This window comes from Xenopus tropicalis, chromosome 7, assembly GCF_000004195.4.
Source record: "Xenopus tropicalis strain Nigerian chromosome 7, UCB_Xtro_10.0, whole genome shotgun sequence".
Classification (NCBI taxonomy): Eukaryota; Metazoa; Chordata; class Amphibia; order Anura; family Pipidae; genus Xenopus; species Xenopus tropicalis.
In genome coordinates, this window is record NC_030683.2 from 110,070,801 (window position 1) to 110,090,943 (window position 20,143).

At 38.1% G+C, this 20,143-nt stretch overlaps 1 protein-coding gene across 1 annotated transcript in view; it reads right to left on the reverse strand.

Annotated features, from left to right (window-relative positions):
• The window catches only part of shank1 (SH3 and multiple ankyrin repeat domains 1), a 125,687-nt gene that overhangs the window by 14,636 nt on the left and 90,908 nt on the right, over positions 1-20,143 (reverse strand). Inside the window, exons 14-16 of the mRNA XM_031906165.1 lie at positions 3,608-3,690; positions 1,711-1,835; positions 772-907 (exon numbers count right to left, since the gene is read on the reverse strand). Coding sequence (XP_031762025.1) covers positions 772-907; positions 1,711-1,835; positions 3,608-3,690 — 344 coding nt within the window. The remainder of the gene's footprint in view (positions 1-771; positions 908-1,710; positions 1,836-3,607; positions 3,691-20,143) is intronic.

The window sequence follows — 20,143 nt, forward strand, 5'->3', positions numbered from 1 at the left end:
GGTTAGCCTGGTTCAGTTCCTTAGAACCATTACTTTCCAGAAGTGCTTTAATCTCAAAGGCATGAATTAGTGTTTCACTGGAATATATATTAAATTGTAATAAACTGTGACAATTATTTAGTACAAAACAACTTATAATAAAGGGATACTGCCATGATTGTTATGGTGTACTTGTTAGTTCTAAATTACACTGTTTACACAGCAAATAATTCACTCTACTATTTCAAATGTTATTCTTGAACCAACAACTGGAGGAAGGGAGACATTTTTAGTGCTATAAGGGCAATCAGTTTATGGGTAGTTTTTGGGAATTGGTAATGAGTTATTGATTCAAGCCTTAAAAACATAATCATGCTCTTCATAGTTCTAGAGGATGCAACCCAATAGCTATCCTGTGGTCAAGAAGAAATGTATTTTCTCCCCGCTTTCAGGTAGAATACACAGCTGAATCCACTTCACATCAGCTTGCTGGTCTTTATTTTCAACCTTGATTACAAAATCAATATATCTATATTTGTAGATTGTAAGCTCTTTTGGGCAGGGCTCTCATCACCTCTTGTATCGGTTATTGATTGCTTTATATGTTACTCTGTATGTCCAATGTATGAAACCCACTTATTGTACAGCGCTGCGGAATATGTTGGCGCTTTATAAATAAATGTTAATAATAATAAACTACAATAGTGACACCATCCTCTAGCCAATTGGCCTCCCTAAATCCTAGAAAGGAGATGCTTTGTCCTGCCCAAAAATTTTCAATTTTCCCCTTACCTTTCTTTCTCATGGCATCTTCCATTTCAGGGTTCCTGGTTACCATGACCACTTTGACCATTAGATTGTTTCCTCCTTGCCGAATCATGTTAACAACCTGACGATGTCCTACTTTTACCACATTCTGACCATTCACCTAAGAAGAGAAGACACTATATTAACACAAGATTAATGGTACATATACAAATGCTAAAAGCATAATCTGTTGGCACTTTAGAAATGAAGGATAATTTGTTAATGATAATTAATAAAAATGATCACATTAATTTTATGTTATCTAGAGTAGCCCCATAAACTGGCAACCACAAAATGGTACCATTATATACAATACCATACACATCCCCTGCCAACATATATACAGTATGAGTGGGAAGGCGGCGCTTGCTGTACCTGTCATCTTAACAGGCCCACATTTCTTTGTATAACAAACTGGGGTAGAATAGCAGATGTTCATCCGAAAATGTTTTATATATTCACCAGAAGGATAAAATGAATATGCATGGGAGGTACTGCAACAACATAGAATAATTCCATACATGGCAGCAGTAGCAGCAGAATAATAGGAGCACACTTCAAAGTCTTTGAAAATCACCTCAATATATTATATATCACCAAAAGAAGTTCAGTGTTTTGATCCATGCACACATCATGACATATCACTGAAACACTGGTCCTATTTTCTAGGGCAGGTTATTTTGCTTAGAAGCAGTACAATTTCCCTCATTTTAGGCAAATATTGCCATTTTTATTCTCTAGAAAAATATAACTTTGTTTTATATTTTATGATATACTTTATAATATAACCAATAAATCTAACTAACAATATATATCAATTATTTTTGTTGCACATAATGATAATTATATAGGTCATGTGTATATGATACCCACATATATATATATATATATAACCATGACTGCAAGCTAATCAGTCTGTATTACCTCAATTAAAAAGTCCCCCATTCTAAGACCCGCCCTCCAGGCCACGCCTCCTTCATCCACACTTTCCAAATACTGCAGGGCCGGAAACGCCGGTGTCGGAGTGAACTCTTCAATGGGGGTTTGTGCTGTAACAAATCAAAAACATTATTTTTTTTTGAATGGATGATTCATTATTGCACACTATACTTGGCCCTCAATTTATTGACAAATGGCCTATGGAACCAATACACACAGAACTCCCTTGTGTTATGTCCCTTGTGTAACACATGAAGAAACAGCACATGCATTATACATTATGAATTGTACATAGCTGAAAAATGCCAATATAAGCTTTGTATGCCTGGTTAGAAATAAAAGTGGTGATTGGTGACTTGTACCGAGCAATAAAATATGTTTCTATAATTAACATGAATATTTTTAAACTGTGTATGCAGGGAACTTCAGGTATGAGTGGTCTTTGCATCATGAAATGTTGTCATTTTCACACCTGACCAGAAGAGGGAGCTGTAGGGTAAGACATTGTAGATGGGGAAGTGGGTATAAATATATCACAAATAGTTAGCAAGCAATTCTGTAACCTTAAGTACAGGAGGAAGGATAATGTCCATTTAGCTCATCAGTGGTCAGTTTCCTAAATGGAGGGCACGTTTCATCTATGTCATTGTGGGCATGGAAGTTAATTTATGAGTTTAGTGTTTGTAGTTTTGTGAACATAATGCACAAAGGAAGCCCTGTATTTAATGCTTGTGCTAACAGTGCAAACTGTATGATGTTTTGGACCACACGATTTGTGCATGTGTTTGGCCTACCGTCACAATCAGGGTCTTTATCCCAAGCGTAGTGATTGTTGGACTTTTTTAGTTTTAGCTCACTCATGGAGGTCAAAACTTTGGTGTACAAGCCTTTCAAACATACCTATTATTACAATTATTAACACATTTATACAGCAGCAAAATATGTAATACACTCCATATTACAAGTTTGTTTATATCAAACATACCAATAACATACAAATATGAGCCAGTTTGTAAAGAAGGGACTCCTCATTAGAGCTTTCTCTAAGTTCCAACAATGCACAGAACAAAAACTAAGTGTTCACTCCCAGATCTCCTCTATTTTGACTTTCATGCTGAGCTTCCAGGAGTATCTAGAAATCAAATAGCCATTGTCCCCAAATCTTACCCTAACTGGCCTTCAGAATAACCACTTCCCCGGGCTCCTGTAGCGGGGTCTACCCTACCCATGGGCAACCACTGCACCAGGGAAAATGGACAGGCTTGTTAATCTCATATATTTTGCCATGTACATCAGGTCAAATGAAGTTAGAAAATAGGCGTTGCTGGGCTACAACACACAGGTGGCATTAACTATGAGGTTTTTATAGAAGCTGCGGGCAAGACTAGGACACTGTTTCGAAGATTTTGAATCCCCCTTATCTATGCTTATTAATAACCTCAACCTAAACAAAGCACAATACAAGTACATTTGTTGAGTTTTTGTGCAGTTCTGTCTCCGAGTATTGATAAAGTTCTCAGCTATTCACTTCTTGGGCTCAATGAAGTGACTGCACTGGGGGGAAAGAAAGCTGTCTCCCTCTAAATACTTCCAGGCAAAACGCACTGTCATCCAACATAGCTCCGCACTGGTACATGATTGATTTAAAGACATGGCCTCCTCAATCACAATCTACACAGTTTACAGTTTTACGTATGGTCCCCATCCTCCAAAGTGTAATACAGATGTGATCTTTCACATCTTCCATTAAATCGGCTTAATCTTGGTCATTTGTACTTGTTAGAACATTCCTGTTGCATGGTGGGAAGCAACGGCACTCAGTTCAGGCCCAGCAGTGCAAAGAGACATTCGTTTCCCGTCATAATTATACGAGAGTCCTCACCCTTTGCTCCTCTCAGCACAAAGCCAAATCCTTCACTGTCTTTCTTCTGCAACAGCACAGTCTTTTCTTTGATAATGTAGTCACTGAAATGCAAACATTAAAAAGCAATGTTGAATTTGTGCATCATATCAGTTTCTGGCAAACCCAATGGAAATAAGAACATACAGTAACACCATAAATAATTTGCTCATATATGCCAAGTAATACGCTTGGCCACATTAAAGTCTTGGAAATAATCAATGCTCTCTTATAGGACTTTTATAAAGGTATGGGACCTATTATCCAGAATGCTCAGGACCTGGGGTTTTCCTGTTTTATTATTACAGAAAAAAGGAATTTTTGAGGAGTTTGGCTTCCCGTAATTCTGAGTTTTCTGGATAATGGGTTTTGTTTCCGGATAATGGATCCCATACTTGCATCCTAATTTGCTCCTTCTGTCTAGAACACTTTTAGAATGATTACATTTATTATCGACAAACTTAAGCTCCAAAATACGGGAATGGTGTTTTCTATAGGCAAAAACAGTACCTTGTGATTAAATCATTGGTTTTGGAGTCTGTAAGATATTGAGTAAGAATGTCCTTGTACCCAAGCATTATTATTTACTTAGAATGAAACCGAGAACTCGGGAGTTCAAGCCTCTGAGTCATTTCTTCTTAGCAATATGACTGGCTCCACTTATACATTTTCTGTGCCCTCAATGAGCTATATTCCCAAATATAAAGTTCATTTAAGGAAATTGAACTAAAGCAAAAGCTAATGTCACTTGCAGTAAAAAGGGACCAGGGACAGAACAAGGCTACACCGAAGGAACATTTTGGGGGATCTAATTTAGGCAACCTTTGTTCACAGGTTGATCGAGCTTACAATGTTTCCAGTTTTAAAGCTCAAAGGCAAGACCACCATCAGGGGTTACAGTTGGGATTGCTCTAGGGCAGTGATCCCCAACCAGTGGCTCGGGGGCAACATGTTGCTCCCCAACCCCTTGGATGTTGCTCTCAGTGCCCCCAAAGCAGGTAGTTATTTTTGAATTCCTGAATTGGGGGCAAGTTTTTGTTGAATAAAAACAAGATTTACTACCAAATAAAGCCCCTGTAAGCTGATAGGGTGCATAGAGGCTGCCTAACAGCCAATCTTAGCCCTTATTTGGCTCCTCCATGTACTTTTATTGTGCTTGTGTTGCTCCTCAAGTCTTTTTACATTTTACTGTGGTTCACAAGTAAGAAAGGTTGGGGACCCCTGCTCTAGGGGGTCTGGAAAATTTTAGGTCTGGGGCAAGGACCTGGAGATTGATAAAAATATGCAGACCCAATATGCGTGGTTCCTCACTTTCTTGCAATCGTTAACCTCCATAAACCAAGATAAGGAAATGACTTGTTCCCTGGATTAACATTGCTCCCTTAGTGTTAAAGACACAACATTTCTACCAGTGGTTTATTGATTACTAACTCCAAAAATACCAAACACATCACTATGAGGGAATGCAGGGAATAAGAGCAGCAAACCTAGCAGAGAACTGGAATAAAAATAAAAATGCATCTACCACTTATGACTAACTACACAAGACCATAAAAAGAGCAACGATAACAAAAGAGTCAAGGAAATTCTATAGCAAGAGAAAGCGTACAAAAGGTCACTCATATGGGCCCTTGTATGTTATATAACTGCTGAGTTTAGAAATGGGATTCTATGAAAGTTTCCATCTGCAAGGTCTATCTGAGCGGATGTAATTCAACGCTTATGCTATGCAGTATTCTCCAACAGAAAACGTGCCCAATTGTCTAGCAGGAATTAGACCGCCAGCTTCACATCTCTTTGGGCAGGAACAGTTCCAAGGTATATGCATTTAATGTCACAAATGCTGTGATTTGGAATAAGTGATGAAGCCAGCATTTTCTGAGATCTCAGGGGATCGAACGTAACCTTACACAGGATGGTAAATGAACAACTGTAGTCATAAAGGCTGAGAGCAGATTTTTTCTCCACCTATAGGGAAAATAACAAATGCCACGGTATTGACTTATAGAAAAAAAAAGTAATTTTCAAAATTCAGTGCAAATAATTGTAATGGCAACATGGGCGAATGTCAACTCTCAAAATCCAACACCTGATACATTGCTGCTGCTTTGAGACTAGAATATCCACATTGTGGCCCTCCTGTTGCCTTTAAACCACATTTGAAATGATAAAAAAGAGAAAAGTGCAAACTAAACAAAATTGAAGATTTCACCAGTAGCGACGTGGGGTCTGGGTACATATATCTCAGACATATAGCTTAGGGACGGTGAGCCATAGCAGCAGATAAAGACACAGATGATATAAATAGGCATGTAGGAAAAGTAAACAAAAAAACAAATGTAGGGCACACCATAGCCTTAACACATTTTGCACACATAGCACACAATTATAATTTTTTAACACAAGTCAAAAGGGTTGAGGAGACCTCATACATATCAAATAGACCAAGGGGATTCTGTGAACAAATTGCTTAGGGCGGTCTCCTCAACCCTTTTGACTTGTTCGTGAATCCCCACCCCTGGCTCTACCTAAGCTGATCAGGAAACCCTGCACTACACTGATGAAGAAGGGCGAAACCGGTGTGTAGTTGGGGATCTGATCAGCTGTTATTCTGGATTTTGCTTCAAAAACCCAGAGGGTGAGCTTTAGCCTATAGGATAAACCCATGTAAATGGGATTTTTTTTAGGAGCCTTAAGGAATTTGTTCCCAGAATCCCTTTGGTCTATTTTTAAACTAAATTCACTAAATTCTGTTCACAGCATCCAGGCCGTGGTAACAAACAAATTGTGGAGTCCACAAAAAAGTTATGCCCACAGATAATTCTCTGTTGGTTTGGTCTCAACACTCACGCTCTAGGTACACAACTGCCCTATGTACACACACACAATATTTGCACAAACATATCTTCAAGAGACTGAATGCACTTGACAAAAAAAAGAGGAAGACTTGACAAAGAGTGCCTGTTTGTTGATAAACATAGGTTTGTAAGGTTGTGCAAAGAAAAAAATAACTTTCTGTTGTTATTGGCCAAATTAATCCCTTAAGGAACATGTTGCTCACCACCCCCTTCGATGTTGCTCCCAGTGGCCTCAAAGTAGGTGCCATATTTACGTTCCTGGCTTGGAGGCAAGTTTTGGAAGCACAGACATAGTTTTACTCCAACCAGAGCCTCCCACAGGCCAGCAGTCCACATGGGGCTACCTAATAGTCACAGCCCTTATTTGGCACCCCAGGAACTATTTTCATGCCTGTGTGGCTCACCAACACTTTTTACATCTGAGCAAGGCTCACTAGTAAAAAAAGATTGGGATCCCTGTTGTAGGGGACTGACACTTCAATGTGCCCTTCTTTATCATAGTGAAGTGAATTATTTAATAGAGCCTGATATCTCAGTTCACTTTAATTATAGGTATGGGATTGTTAAACCCGTTATCCAGAAAGCACCAAATTAAGGGAAGGTCATTTCCCATACACTCAATTTTAATAAAATAATTTGCATTTTTAAAAATGATTCCCTTTTCCCTGTAATAATAAAACAGTACCTTGTACTTGATCCCAACTAAGATATAATTACCCCTTATTGGGGGCAGAACAGCCCTATTGGGTTTATTTCATGGTTAAATGATTCCCTTTTCTCAGTAATAATAAAACAGTACCTGTACTTGATCCCAACTAAGATATAATTACCCCTTATTGGGGGCAGAACAGCCCTATTGGGTTTATTTCTTGGTTAAATGATTCCCTTTTCTCTGTAATAATAAAACAGTACCTGTACTTGATCCCAACTAAGATATAATTTTTACCCCTTATTGGGGGCAGAACAGCCCTATTGGGTTTATTTCATGGTTAAATGATTCCCTTTTCTCTGTAATAATAAAACAGTACCTGTACTTGATCCCAACTAAGATATAATTACCCCTTATTGGGGACAGAACAGCCCTATTGGGTTTATTTCATGGTTAAATGATTCCCTTTCCTCTGTAATAATAAAACAGTACCTGTACTTGATCCCAACTAAGATATAATTACCCCTTATTGGGGGCAGAACAGCCCTATTGGGTTTATTTAATGGTTACATGATTCCCTTTTCTCTGTAATAATAAAACAGTACCTGTACTTGATCCCAACTAAGATATAATACATCTTTATTGGAGGAAAAGCAATCCTATGGGGATTATTGAATGTTTAAATCATATTTCAAGACTTAAAAGACATGTAAACCCCCCACACGAAAATGTAATCAGTGAACAGCTTCTTTAAAATATTTAAATACCCCCAACTCCAGCTGTTCAAAGATTAAAATTTCGGTTGCAGCATCCTCTTAATCACTTTGGATTCCTTCTCCTGCTCTATCCCAATCGCCCCCTCCCTCAGGAATTTACTTTGGCTGTTGGTTGCTCAGTTCTTCTCAGTTGAGATAACTAAACACGCCCTCCAGTTTAATAGCCAATAAAGAGATGGCATTGCTAGTTCCCATAGAAACTCAGCTCCTGCTGTCAGCTTTTGCTTTTTTCTCCTAACCTCCTCTCCTGAGCTCAGCTTAACCATTACAATGCTCAGTCATACTTTTTATCAAAGTATGTTCTGCCTGTGTAAGCCTGCATTCTTGATCGGATAAACTTTACAGCACACATGGGCTGTTTGCAGATGGAAATGTCACTGATTATGTGTCAGAGGGAAAATGGCCGCTGGGTGAAAGCTGCTATTTGTTTTAGAAAAATGTGAAGGTTCTGGCAAACAGAGGGGATAAATGCAGTACACATTATGCCGTTTAGGTCGAGGAGATTTACCCAACTTATATACATGCCAGGAAAATGTAGGGTTTACATCATTTACAACACAGAAGTGATTTAGTAATGCAAGCACTTCACCTAAACATTATCTTCCAATGTCCATGTGGCAGGTGACCAATCAAAAGCCAAAGGTAACTGCTGGCTGGCTGCTACTGGTTACTACAGCAGAGCAAATCTATTAACAGCAAATCAATCATGCCTAACACTAGATACAGGTATGGGATCCCTTATTCGAAAAACCGTTATCCAGAAAGCTCCGAATTACGGAAAGGCCATCTCCCATTGACTCCATTATAAGCAAATAAATGTAATTTTTAAAAATGATTTCCTTTTTCTCTGTAATAATAAAACAGTACCTGTACTTGATCCCAACTAAGATATAATTAATCCTTATTGGAGGCAAAACAATCCTGTTGGGTTTAATTAATGTTTTATTGATTTTTTAGTAGACTTTAGGTATGGAGATCCAAATTACAGAAAGACCCTTTCTCCAGAATACCCTTGGTCCCGAGCATTCCGGATAATAGGTCCTATACCCATAGACTATTTATAGGTTAAAAGTAACCCTGGTTTGCGCATTACAATATTCACAATGCCATAACAAACCATAACATAACTTCACATATAAATCATTACATGACAAAACATATTGACATTTCTAATATATTTTCTAAAAATAAAAAACTCAAATAAATAAAAAAATAATATTTATTCATGGTATGGTTTATAAAGCTTCAAAAATGCTTCTTTTATAAGTCATTGTAGCAACAAAACAACTGCAGAAATTCCTTAATCTCAAACTATTTACTATTTACTAATTATAAAGCAATAAGAAAATAGCAATGACCCCTAATTTTACTCAAAGGAAGGTCTCCCTCCCATCAGTGGGAAACACATCGGAATGATATTGTACTCAAAGTAAATGTTCTCGAGCAGCAATAAAAATCTAGAATAACATTGACATCAAAAGTGCACGGAAGACTGAAACAGTGTTTTCCAACCTCAACACTAGAAATGGCGTTGTCATTGTGTAATGATTATAATTGTGGTTTTTAAATATTCCTGGAAAAAATACTGAACACAAAGAGAAATAAAATTTGAAAAAAGAGTTTAAAAGCCCACATTCACAGAATAACACGAGGCACCGTAACCCATAAAGCAGATCGAAGTGACCTGTAGAGCACAAATAACTTATAAAATACAATAAAGTTCTAACAAATAATAATTTCCAATTTACATGCCATGTACTGTATGGTGAGGCTGGTACAATACAGTCTAAAATAAATCTCCGGTGGTGCTCAAGGGCTCATTGTCCAAGGAAATTATTTGGAATTATGGAAAATACTGTATAATGCTTCTCTCTTGTGCCCATGAAGAAGCATGTCAGACTAGGCTGCTCTGTATATGTATTATGTGTTCCAATACAGGCACATGGGAAGTAATGAACCATGTAAGACTAGTGATGAGCGAATCTGTCCCATTTCCCATTTCAAAAAACGGCAAGAAAATTCGTAAAACGGCAAAAAATTCACTAAACATATTTGTCGCTCAATTTTTTTGTCGCCCGTGACTTTGAAACGACCACGCCTAATTTTGACGCAACCTAATTTGGTGCACGGCAAAGTTTTTTTACGCACAGCGAATTTTCACTGAAGTTTCCCGAAACAATTCGCCAATGGTGAAATACGCAAATTCGCTGCAAATCCATGCCTGGCGAAAAAATTCGCTCGGCACTGCTCAAGAGCAGAAAGTCCCACTATTTTGGGATTGGGCCGAACCCCCGAATTCTTCATGAAAGGTTTGGCTAAATACTGAACCAAATGCAAATAAGAGAAACATTTGTGACCTCCATATTTATGTGTCAAAAAGTCATGTGATTTTAAGAATTTAGATTCAGTGTGGCTAGGCACATGGATCCAGCCAAATCCAAATCCTGCCAAAAAGGGCTGAATCTTGGCTAAATCGAATCCTGGATTTGATGCATTCCCAGTGTCGGACTGGCCCACCCGGATACCAGGAAAACTCCCGGTGGGCCCAGGTGTCAGTGGGCCTTCCTGGTCCTGACCATTTGGCCTGTTTCATGGTCATTTCCTATTTCTGAATGGGAACAAGAGGAGAAATACATGGAAGAATAGATGCTAGCATGTAAATAAGAGACTAAGAGAATAAAGAGGTTGGGTGAGGAAAAGAGGAAAAATAGTTTGGAGAGTGGGTTTATGGTCTAAGGTTTTCTAGTGGGCCCCTGGGGTCCCAGTCCGACACTGTGCATCCCTACCAGAAAGCTATGGCATATAGGAAGAAACACATTATACAGAGTTGCATACTGAACCTGGGAAGCAATACAACAGCCCCCTGCACTGAAACAAAGTAAAAGGAATGCATTAATGCTTAATAATGTTGTCCATCCTTACTTTGTAAAAGAAAGTATGAAAGTACTTTGCATTTGTTAACGAGAAATGTTAGACTCGGATTAATCCTGAACAAGGATTAAAGCCAGATAGACAGCTTGGCTAAGGTAAGGTACCGTATTTTTCGGACCATAAGACGCACTTTTTTTCCCCCAGAAGTGGCCCATACGCATGCGCGTCATTGTGCATGCGCACAGCGCCACAGCTAAGCACCGGTGAATAGAGGAGGGCCCTGCACGGAGACCACACGGGCAAGTAAAAACATTTTCTTAAAGTATATCTGTAGGCTATATGCTGGTACAGATGGGGGCAATATGTTGGGTGCTGCTGGTACAGGTGGGGGGCAATATGTTGGGTGCTGCTGGTACAGGTGGGGGGCAATATGTTGGGTGCTGCTGGTACAGGTCGGGGGCAATATGTTGGGTGCTGCTGGTACAGGTTCGCTTTTAATGCACATAAAATATTTTAGGACAGTATTTATTTCAGAATCTTTTTTTCTTCATTTCCCTTCTCTAAAAACTGGTGCGTCTTATGGTCCGGTGCGTCTTATGGTCCGAAAAATACGGTACCTTATGTAATGGACTTACTGCACCATTCCCAGAGAAGCAACAGGGAAAAGCAAATGTCTCTGTTTCATATGTCATAGTAGTCACAGTTTGGATGCTTCTAGCTGTTCCCACATACACCCCCAGCTACACTCACTTATAGGTAAGCATTATTTATATTGGCATCTATAAAGCAAAATGTGCTTCTTAAACAGGGGCAAAAGGGGAGGTATGCTGTTTCCTCCATCAGCTTTGTACCCTCCTTTTCTTGCTTGGCCTTATATCAACATGATTAGTGTGCTGTAGGTATCTATAGGACAACCTCAAGTGTTAATCAGCTCATTTGGTGCATTCCTGGTAATATAGTCTTCAGAGGACCAGACTACTGTAACATATGGGGATTCATTTGTAGGCAGGGATGCTGCACCACTGCACATAAGTCCTATGCGCACTGTAATATCATATCTAGTCTAATCATTTGTTGGGTTTAGCTTATCATTTAAAAAAAAAATGTTAAATATACAAAAACCCAACCAGGAAATATTTTTTAAATTATATTTTTAAACAGGGATCAAATATACTCAATTGTTTTTTTTTTCTTTTTGCAGTTTTCAAAAAAAAAAGTCATTTATTTAAGTCGCAAATGTTAGTAGTTTATACTCATTGAACTAGATGCTCTTCAGTAACATTCATTTAAAACTTGTGTAACATTTTTTTTTAAATGTGTGTAAGTGGGTCAGCACACACTGTGGTTTATATATATATAAACAGAGACTTCACAGTACCCAGAGGCTCCCTGTGGGTTGTTAAGTATAAAGAGAAACAGTCGTCCCAATGGGGCCCAATGTTTAGTCTGGAGCTTTACAGTGAATATCTTTTTGATGTGTTTGGTTTCACTTGCACACACATTGCTAGAAATGCAGGATGGAATAATAACTGGACTAAACGTTATTGTACCAATAATATTAAAATGAAAAAAAGTTACTGCAGCCCTAATTTGGCCTCTATTGGTGCCAACAGAGGTCTAAAATAATTAGATAGCTGCTATAACCATTCGGGTTGGTATAAAGTACAAACTTTGTTTGAATTTTTGTTTTATGTTTCTCCAAAGTGAAACTGGAAATCTAATTATTTCAGAAGGACGTGTAAATTCCACACTGGGCACTAGGGAAGTTCAGAATGTTTATCCAGAAATGGTGTCAACCTTACAATGGAGTTTTCAGGCTGCCCTATAAAACAGGGGAGATGCAGTGGATTTATTCATCCCAAAAAAAGAGTATTGGGTGGTTGACAAGCACTGTCTTTGATTTTTGTAGGAGGTCAATCATGTATCCAAAGTCATCAGCAGCATGGAGACCTCTGAATAGGGACTGTGCTTGTAAGGTAGTATAGTAACAATTGTATTTGAGATATCCAACTTTCAGTTTTGCTAATCTACATCATTAGATCATTAGGGATATTAAGGGTGGACATTCAACAACAACAGCGTAAGGGCCACAGCATTGGCAGCTTTACACATACACACTGACTTGTTTAGGGACCCATCACAGATATCTTCTTGGGGAAAAAAATATATTAAAATCCCTGCAGAAAAAAAATTAGTTTAACTCAACCAGCACAACAATCAGTTGAATGTTTTCTTTCATTATTCTGATTGTCCTACTAGACCAATTTTTGCCAAAGTTATATCACATTTCTAGTATAAAAGAAACAGTTTTGATCTGCAATTACACCATTCCCCAATGTGACTAATTGCCAGCCAGGTTTTTCACAGTATTTCACAGTATTGTACTATAATTAAGGTCTTCTGTAGCGGCCAGAGCCTAAATATGCCTTAATATGCCTTAATATGTGGTAATTCTAGGAAGCAGGGTTTACATAGTTCTTCTATGGACTGAGCCATATCTACTTGCATATTTATATCCATAAGAGGGAGTCACTATGCTCTGAAGAGTTAGTCTCATACAAACTCTCCACCCAGGGAGGAGATGAAAAATAGAAAAAAAAAAAGCTTTATTAGCTATAAAAAGCAGTAATGTTTTCAAAACATTAAAAACCTCAGATAACTTTTCTCATGTTTTCCTAGCCAGAAGAACATCAGACCAGCCCTTTTTTTCTTCTGACAAGTCCCTCTACTGGATCCTGGTCAGCAACTGACCAGCAGGCGGCGATGTTCTAACAAAATGTTTCATATTGACAATACATATTTCCATTAATGTCTTTAGATCTTTAGTAAGTTTCCAGATTTTGCCAATATTTCTGCCTATATACTAGTTAGCTTTGGTTCAAATATTTCATTCTGATAGGACTTTGACATATCCAGCTACTGTCTTAATACAGTGCTCAGTTGGAAATGAAGCCATCATTTTAGCATACTTCTCAGGAGAAAACATTGGCCCACTAGTGATGAACACATTTTTTCAGCAGGCATGCATTCACTGTGAAATTCCGCATTTTGCCATTGGCAAATTTTTTGACGAAACTGCTGCAACAATTTGCCAAGAAATACGGCCTTTGACTTGAATGTATTTGGAGTTAGAAAAAAGTCACAGTCGCATCAAAAAGCAGTCTCATCAGCAAAGTTGGGATTGTGCCAAAAAAGTTATGGCTGCACCAGAAAAAGTTGCACTTTTGCAAATTTTCAGTTTAGCAATTCTTTTCCCTAGCAAAAAGGGACAGATTCGCTCATCACTGATGAGCGAATCTGTCCCATTTTGCTTCGCTGGAAAATTTGTGAAACGACAAGAAAATTTGTTGCTCGATTTTTTTTTTTTTTTTACACCCGTGCCCATTTTGACATGACCGCATCCTTTTTGGATGTGACCACGCCTTTTTATGCGACCATGCCTATTTTGTGACCCCGCCTTTTTATGCGACCACGCCTATTTTGCCCCAACATTTTTTTGGCGTGCAACAAATTTTTCAGCAAAGTTTTGTGAAACATTTCGCCAATGCAGAAATTCGCTGCAAATCTATGTCTGGCAAAAAAAATTTGCTCATCACTAATCATCCCTATGACCCACACATTTTTATAACTCCATACAACAAAATAAGAAAGTCTCTGTATATCATTATACAGTATATCTACATGATTCCTATCCTACTCTTTCATACATTTGCAGTTCACTTCCTCCTTTGTATGTATAGCACTTTTTTTATTAAACCTTTTGGCTACCCCAAGCTTATTGCACCTTATTGCCCCTTAACAGTTAAACTTTGCTCTGCTGTGTCCGTCTTCCCTGTTTTTTGTGAATGGCTGTAAAATCTGCATCGCGCATTAAAATTTGCAAATGGCTCGCAAATAAGATTCAGGTTTGCATCAGAACAATGCGGGCTTGGTGTGCGTGAATTTTCACTTTGTGAATATAAATTTGCAATATACAAAATCTGTTTAGTGAATATTTTTTGTGCCACCAATGTTGTGGTGTAATTTGGATGCAAATAAATATTCGCAAATTGTTTTAATGCCATATTTAAAAAAACTTAAGGACAATCGCGCTGCAAATAATACAATTTGCAAACATTAAATTCGTCTTGTACAGCTTTATAAATATAAACACAGGATGGGCAAATACGTTCACTGTGTATATAATTCTGCAGATTCTGCCAAACTTATAAATGAGCCTCAGTGGCTCTTGGGCCAATCTTAGGAGTAATTGGGGGAAGGAAATTTTTGGGAAGATAACTTGCTTGCCAGGGGCGGATTTGTGTAGAGGCAACAAAGGCCCAAGTCTAGGGCGGAACAAATTTAGAGCGATATTCCGCCCAACCACACCTGAACTTTGCTCACATACGGGCACTGGGGTCTAGGCACCCTGAAGTTTTCTGCACACCCTGTCCCCAATGCTCTGTATGTGAGATAAAACAATGTGCGCAATCCTGAGCAAGGGGGCAGGGGCGGCCTGGATGCCCTAATTAGAAATACAGTGTTGTTGCTTGCCAACCCCTTTTCTTTCTTGTAGACTATAAAATTCAGAAGCATGCTATTATAATGACACTGCAACTGAATTTCATTTTAGAGGGAAGCTTATTTAAATCCTCCAAGATGATCTGCAATTCTTCGCAGACACATTCCACATACAAAGTATCCTCCATAATACATGAATCACACACAGTAGGGTATACTGTGACAGCAGCGTGTACTTGAGGGTACAGAGGGCACTTGGTATGTACTATGTTGTGTTTTACATGACTTCATCCTGAACTGGAATTATTTTTCAATTCTAAATTGCTCTTATGTACAAAAAAAAAAATCAGGGTACTGATATGGGTCATACATCCCTTTATGTATATTGTTAATATTTAAAATAAAATACTTATTAATACATCAAATACAGTATTTGTAAAATAAAGTAACAGTTACAAACATTACATGGACCTTTCTGAACCTTTCTGTGCAGTCAAAAAGTGTGTTTAGCTTTATTTGTATAGGGTGGTTTAGCTTTATTTGTATAGGGCGGTTTAGATTTATTTGTATAGGGCGGTTTAGATTTATTTGTATAGGGCGGTTTAGCTTTATTTGTATAGGGCGGTTTAGCTTTATTTGTATAGGGCGGTTTAGCTTTATTTGTATAGGGCGGTTTAGCTTTATTTGTATAGGGCGGTTTAGCTTTATTTGTATAGGGCGGTTTAGCTTTATTTGTATAGGGCGGTTTAGCTTTATTTGTATAAGGTGGTTTAGCTTTATTTGTATAGGGCGGTTTAGCTTTATTTGTATAGGGCGGTTTAGCTTTATTTGTATAGGGCGGTTTAGCTTTATTTGTATAAGGTGGTTTAGCTTTATTTGTATAGGGCGGTTTAGCTTTATTTGTATAGGGCGGTTTAGCTTTATTTGTATAGGGCGGTTTAGCTTTATTTGTATAGGGCGGTTTAGCTTTATTTGTAAAAAAAGAACAAAACCCTAAAAACAATATGGGGTAGAAATGCTGTACTTTATATACTGAGCTTACTGTCCCAGTCTACATTTTCAGAATTTCTGTAACAGCAATGATGCAGGCCTTCAAAGTTGGGCACAGGGGGTCACCATCTTGGATCTTGTTAGGAGTAGTGATGAACATTTTTTTTTCACCAGGCATGAATTCGCAGTGAATTTCTGCATTTCAGAATTGGCAAATTGTTGTGCACGGTCACATAAAAAAAAGGGGTAGCGTCAAAACAGCCGCAGTCACATCAGAAGAGGACGCACGTGTGTCCTTTTCTGATGTGCCGTGTGTCGCAAAACATAAAGTTCAACATTTCTAGCCTGCTTCTTTGTTACGCTTTAGTTCTCCTTATGGTTTGGCAACTAAATGATGCTCCAATCCAATAGATTCTATTGCTATCATGTACTTAATTGATTTTCATCCCCACCTCCCCATATTTATTAAGGCAGTTTACGCAGTTTATTTAGGCAGTTAGTGATTCAAAGCCAAGACAAGAAGCGCTGGGTAAATGAGTCCCTTCATTAGATAAGGTTATGAAAGGCATTCATTGGAAAAGCAAAAGCACTATATATATATCTATACTGTATATATATATATATAGCAAGGGAGAGGATATGAAATAGAAAGCAACGAAGCGACAGAAACTATGTACATCTGCTTTTTTTTTTTTAACCATGTCCTGAAGCCACAAAGACATCATTATAGGAATTTGCTGATCTCATCTAATCAGATGATTGATTTAAAAATCCACAAGCATCCAAAACTTGACTACTGGAAGACACAGCCATTGTGCAATAACATGTGAAAACAGGACACAGATATAACATGACAGCAGGAAGGATAAGTAAAGGAAAATACCATAATCCTTGTGTGTGTTATTTAGACTAAATGAAATACATTTGCCATATAAACCCATTAAAAATTCTCTACTGTTTTTTAATTAGAAGCCTTTGTATTTTGTATCTTTTGCTATTCCCCTGAAATCAGCTCTGATCACAGCTCCTGAACAGTGGCCATCCTGGTGTAAATAAAAAGCAGGGACTGCCCTATACCCGACTTGAAAAAAAAAAGCACAGGAGTTTGTTTACTGGACTGTCATTGGTCAATTTTTGATAAGAGCAAGTCAGGGCCAGATAAGGAAGTGAAACATGAGCAGAGAGTGAAACACGCCCACTCCTCATTCTGCTGCAGACACTGAGGAATACAGAGCTCTAGTTGGCTGTGTTTTAACCCTGTTTTAATTGCATTGCCATATGATTTTCTTAGAACAGCATCTGTTATAGCGCTTTCCTATCTTTCCTATCTTATATATTAACACTAAGTTAAGATTTTGACTTTATATATCCTGTAATATAAGGCTGTGGGTAATCTTTGACTCCTCCCTCTCTTTTTTCACCATTTTTTTCTTAGTAATTTTTAACCTAAATTGCAAAGTAAACCCTGTCTTTGGAAAAATACATCTAAAAAATATTTTTTAAACATAATAACAGTAATGTTCCTGATACTGCATTTTTTAGGGCACTAACTTGGTCTGATTGTTGAAAAACTGGAAAACTGCTTTTCCCAAAAGGGTTAGGATTAGGGTTAGGGATATTGTTAGAGAACAGGGTTAGGGATATTGTTAGAGAACAGGGTTAGGGATACTGTTAGAGAACAGGGTTAGGGTTAGGGATACTGTTAGAGAACAGGGTTAGGGTTAGGGATACTGTTAGAGAACAGGGTTAGGGTTAGGGATACTGTTAGAGAACAGGGTTAGGGTTAGGGTTAGGGATACTGTTAGTGAACAGGGTTAGGATTAGGGTTAGGGATACTGTTAGAGAACAGGGTTAGGATTAGGGTTAGGGATACTGTTAGAGAACAGGGTTAGGGATACTGTTAGAGAACAGGGTTAGGGATACTGTTAGAGAACAGGGTTAGGCTTAGGGTTAGGGATACTGTTAGTGAACAGGGTTAGGATTAGGGTTAGGGATACTGTTAGAGAACAGGGTTAGGGTTAGGGATACTGTTAGTGAACAGGGTTAGGATTAGGGTTAGGGATACTGTTAGAGAACAGGGTTAGGGTTAGGGATACTGTTAGAGAACAGGGTTAGGTTTAGGGTTAGGGATACTGTTAGTGAGCAGGGTTAGGATTAGGGTTAGGAATACTGTTAATGAACAAGGTTAGGTTTAGGGTTAGGGATACTGTTAGAGAACAGGGTTAGGGATACTGTTAGTGAACAGGGTTAGGGATACTGTTAGTGAACAGGATTAGGGTTAGGGATACTGTTAGTGAACAGGGTTAGGATTAGGGTTAGGGATACTGTTAGAGAACAGGGTTAGGATTAGGGTTAGGAATACTGTTAGTGAACAGGGTTAGGATTAAGGATACTGTTAGTGAACAGGGTTAGGCTTAGGGTTAGGGATACTGTTAGTGAACAGGGTTAGGTTTAGGGTTAGGGATACTGTTAGTGAACAGGATTAGGGTTAGGGATACTGTTAGTGAACAGGGTTAGGCTTAGGGTTAGGGATACTGTTAGTGAACAGGGTTAGGATTCAGGTTAGGGATACTGTTAGTGAACAGGATTAGGGTTAGGGATACTGTTAGTGAACAGGGTTAGGATTCAGGTTAGGGATACTGTTAGTGAACAGGATTAGGGTTAGGGATACCGTTAGTGAACAGGGTTAGGATTCAGATTAGGGATATTGTTAGTGAACAGGGTTAGGATTCAGATTAGGGATATTGTTAGTGAACAGGGTTAGGTTTAGGGCTAGGGATACTGTTAGTGAACAGGGTTAAGGTTAGGGATACTGTTAGTGAACAGGGTTAGGATTCAGGTTAGGGATACTGTTAGTGAACAGGGTTAGGATTCAGGTTAGAGATACTGTTAGTGAACAGGGTAAGGATTAGGGTTAGGGATACTGTTAATGAACAGGGTTAGGATTATGGAAAGTGTTACTATTAGTAAACAGTTTACACAAAATCTCTTTTAATACAGACACTGCAAGATGAAGCACGATACATGAAACCAAGCAACGAGGCTAAAATGATTCATGTGTTACGGGAAACAGACTTTGTTATCGAGGACATGAAAAATGAAAATAGGCAGCTTAAAATATAAAACTTCCATACTGCAATTTTAAAGAAAAAAGTTAAAACAAGTTGTTTTAAGAGAAAAGAGTCAGTAATGTAGTCTTTGAGCCTTGGCAAAAATCTGAATACTTTATTTTTCTTTTGAGTATGTCATTTCATAATCATAACAAAGGCTATGAAAGAGCCTTGTCCTGTGAGGCAGTATTTTACTAAAAGGGGAAAAAATGGCTGATAATGGCAGTTTCTTAACAGAGAGGAGTGGAGGAAACATAAATCTATGACAAAATGAATGCGGAGATGCTTGTTATTGTCATATAAAGCAAGAATAAAGATGGGAAGCCAAGTGCAGCAATGGTGGGGAAAGGGACAAGAGACAAGGAGACAAATAGGAATTCCACCATATATACTATAACTTCAACCCCCCCCCCCCCCCCCCCCCCCATCAGCTTATAAATATGGAAAGAACCAAGAGGTAAAGATAAGAATTCCGACATATATAATGTGATTATATATATATATATATATATATGTGTGTGTCCTGGAGCACTTTAAATATCAAATGCCTGAGAGGTGATAACAAACAAATGCAAAAGTAAATAAGTATTGCACTTAAACAATCATAAAAATAAAGCCAAAAACTTTTATTTAAAACCTATACTACATTACTCTATATATAAAACATATATACAGGTCTGCCATTTCCCTATGGGCCAACTGTAAATATTATTCTTATTAATGGCACATTCTATATCAATATAATATCTAATATCTTTATAAAT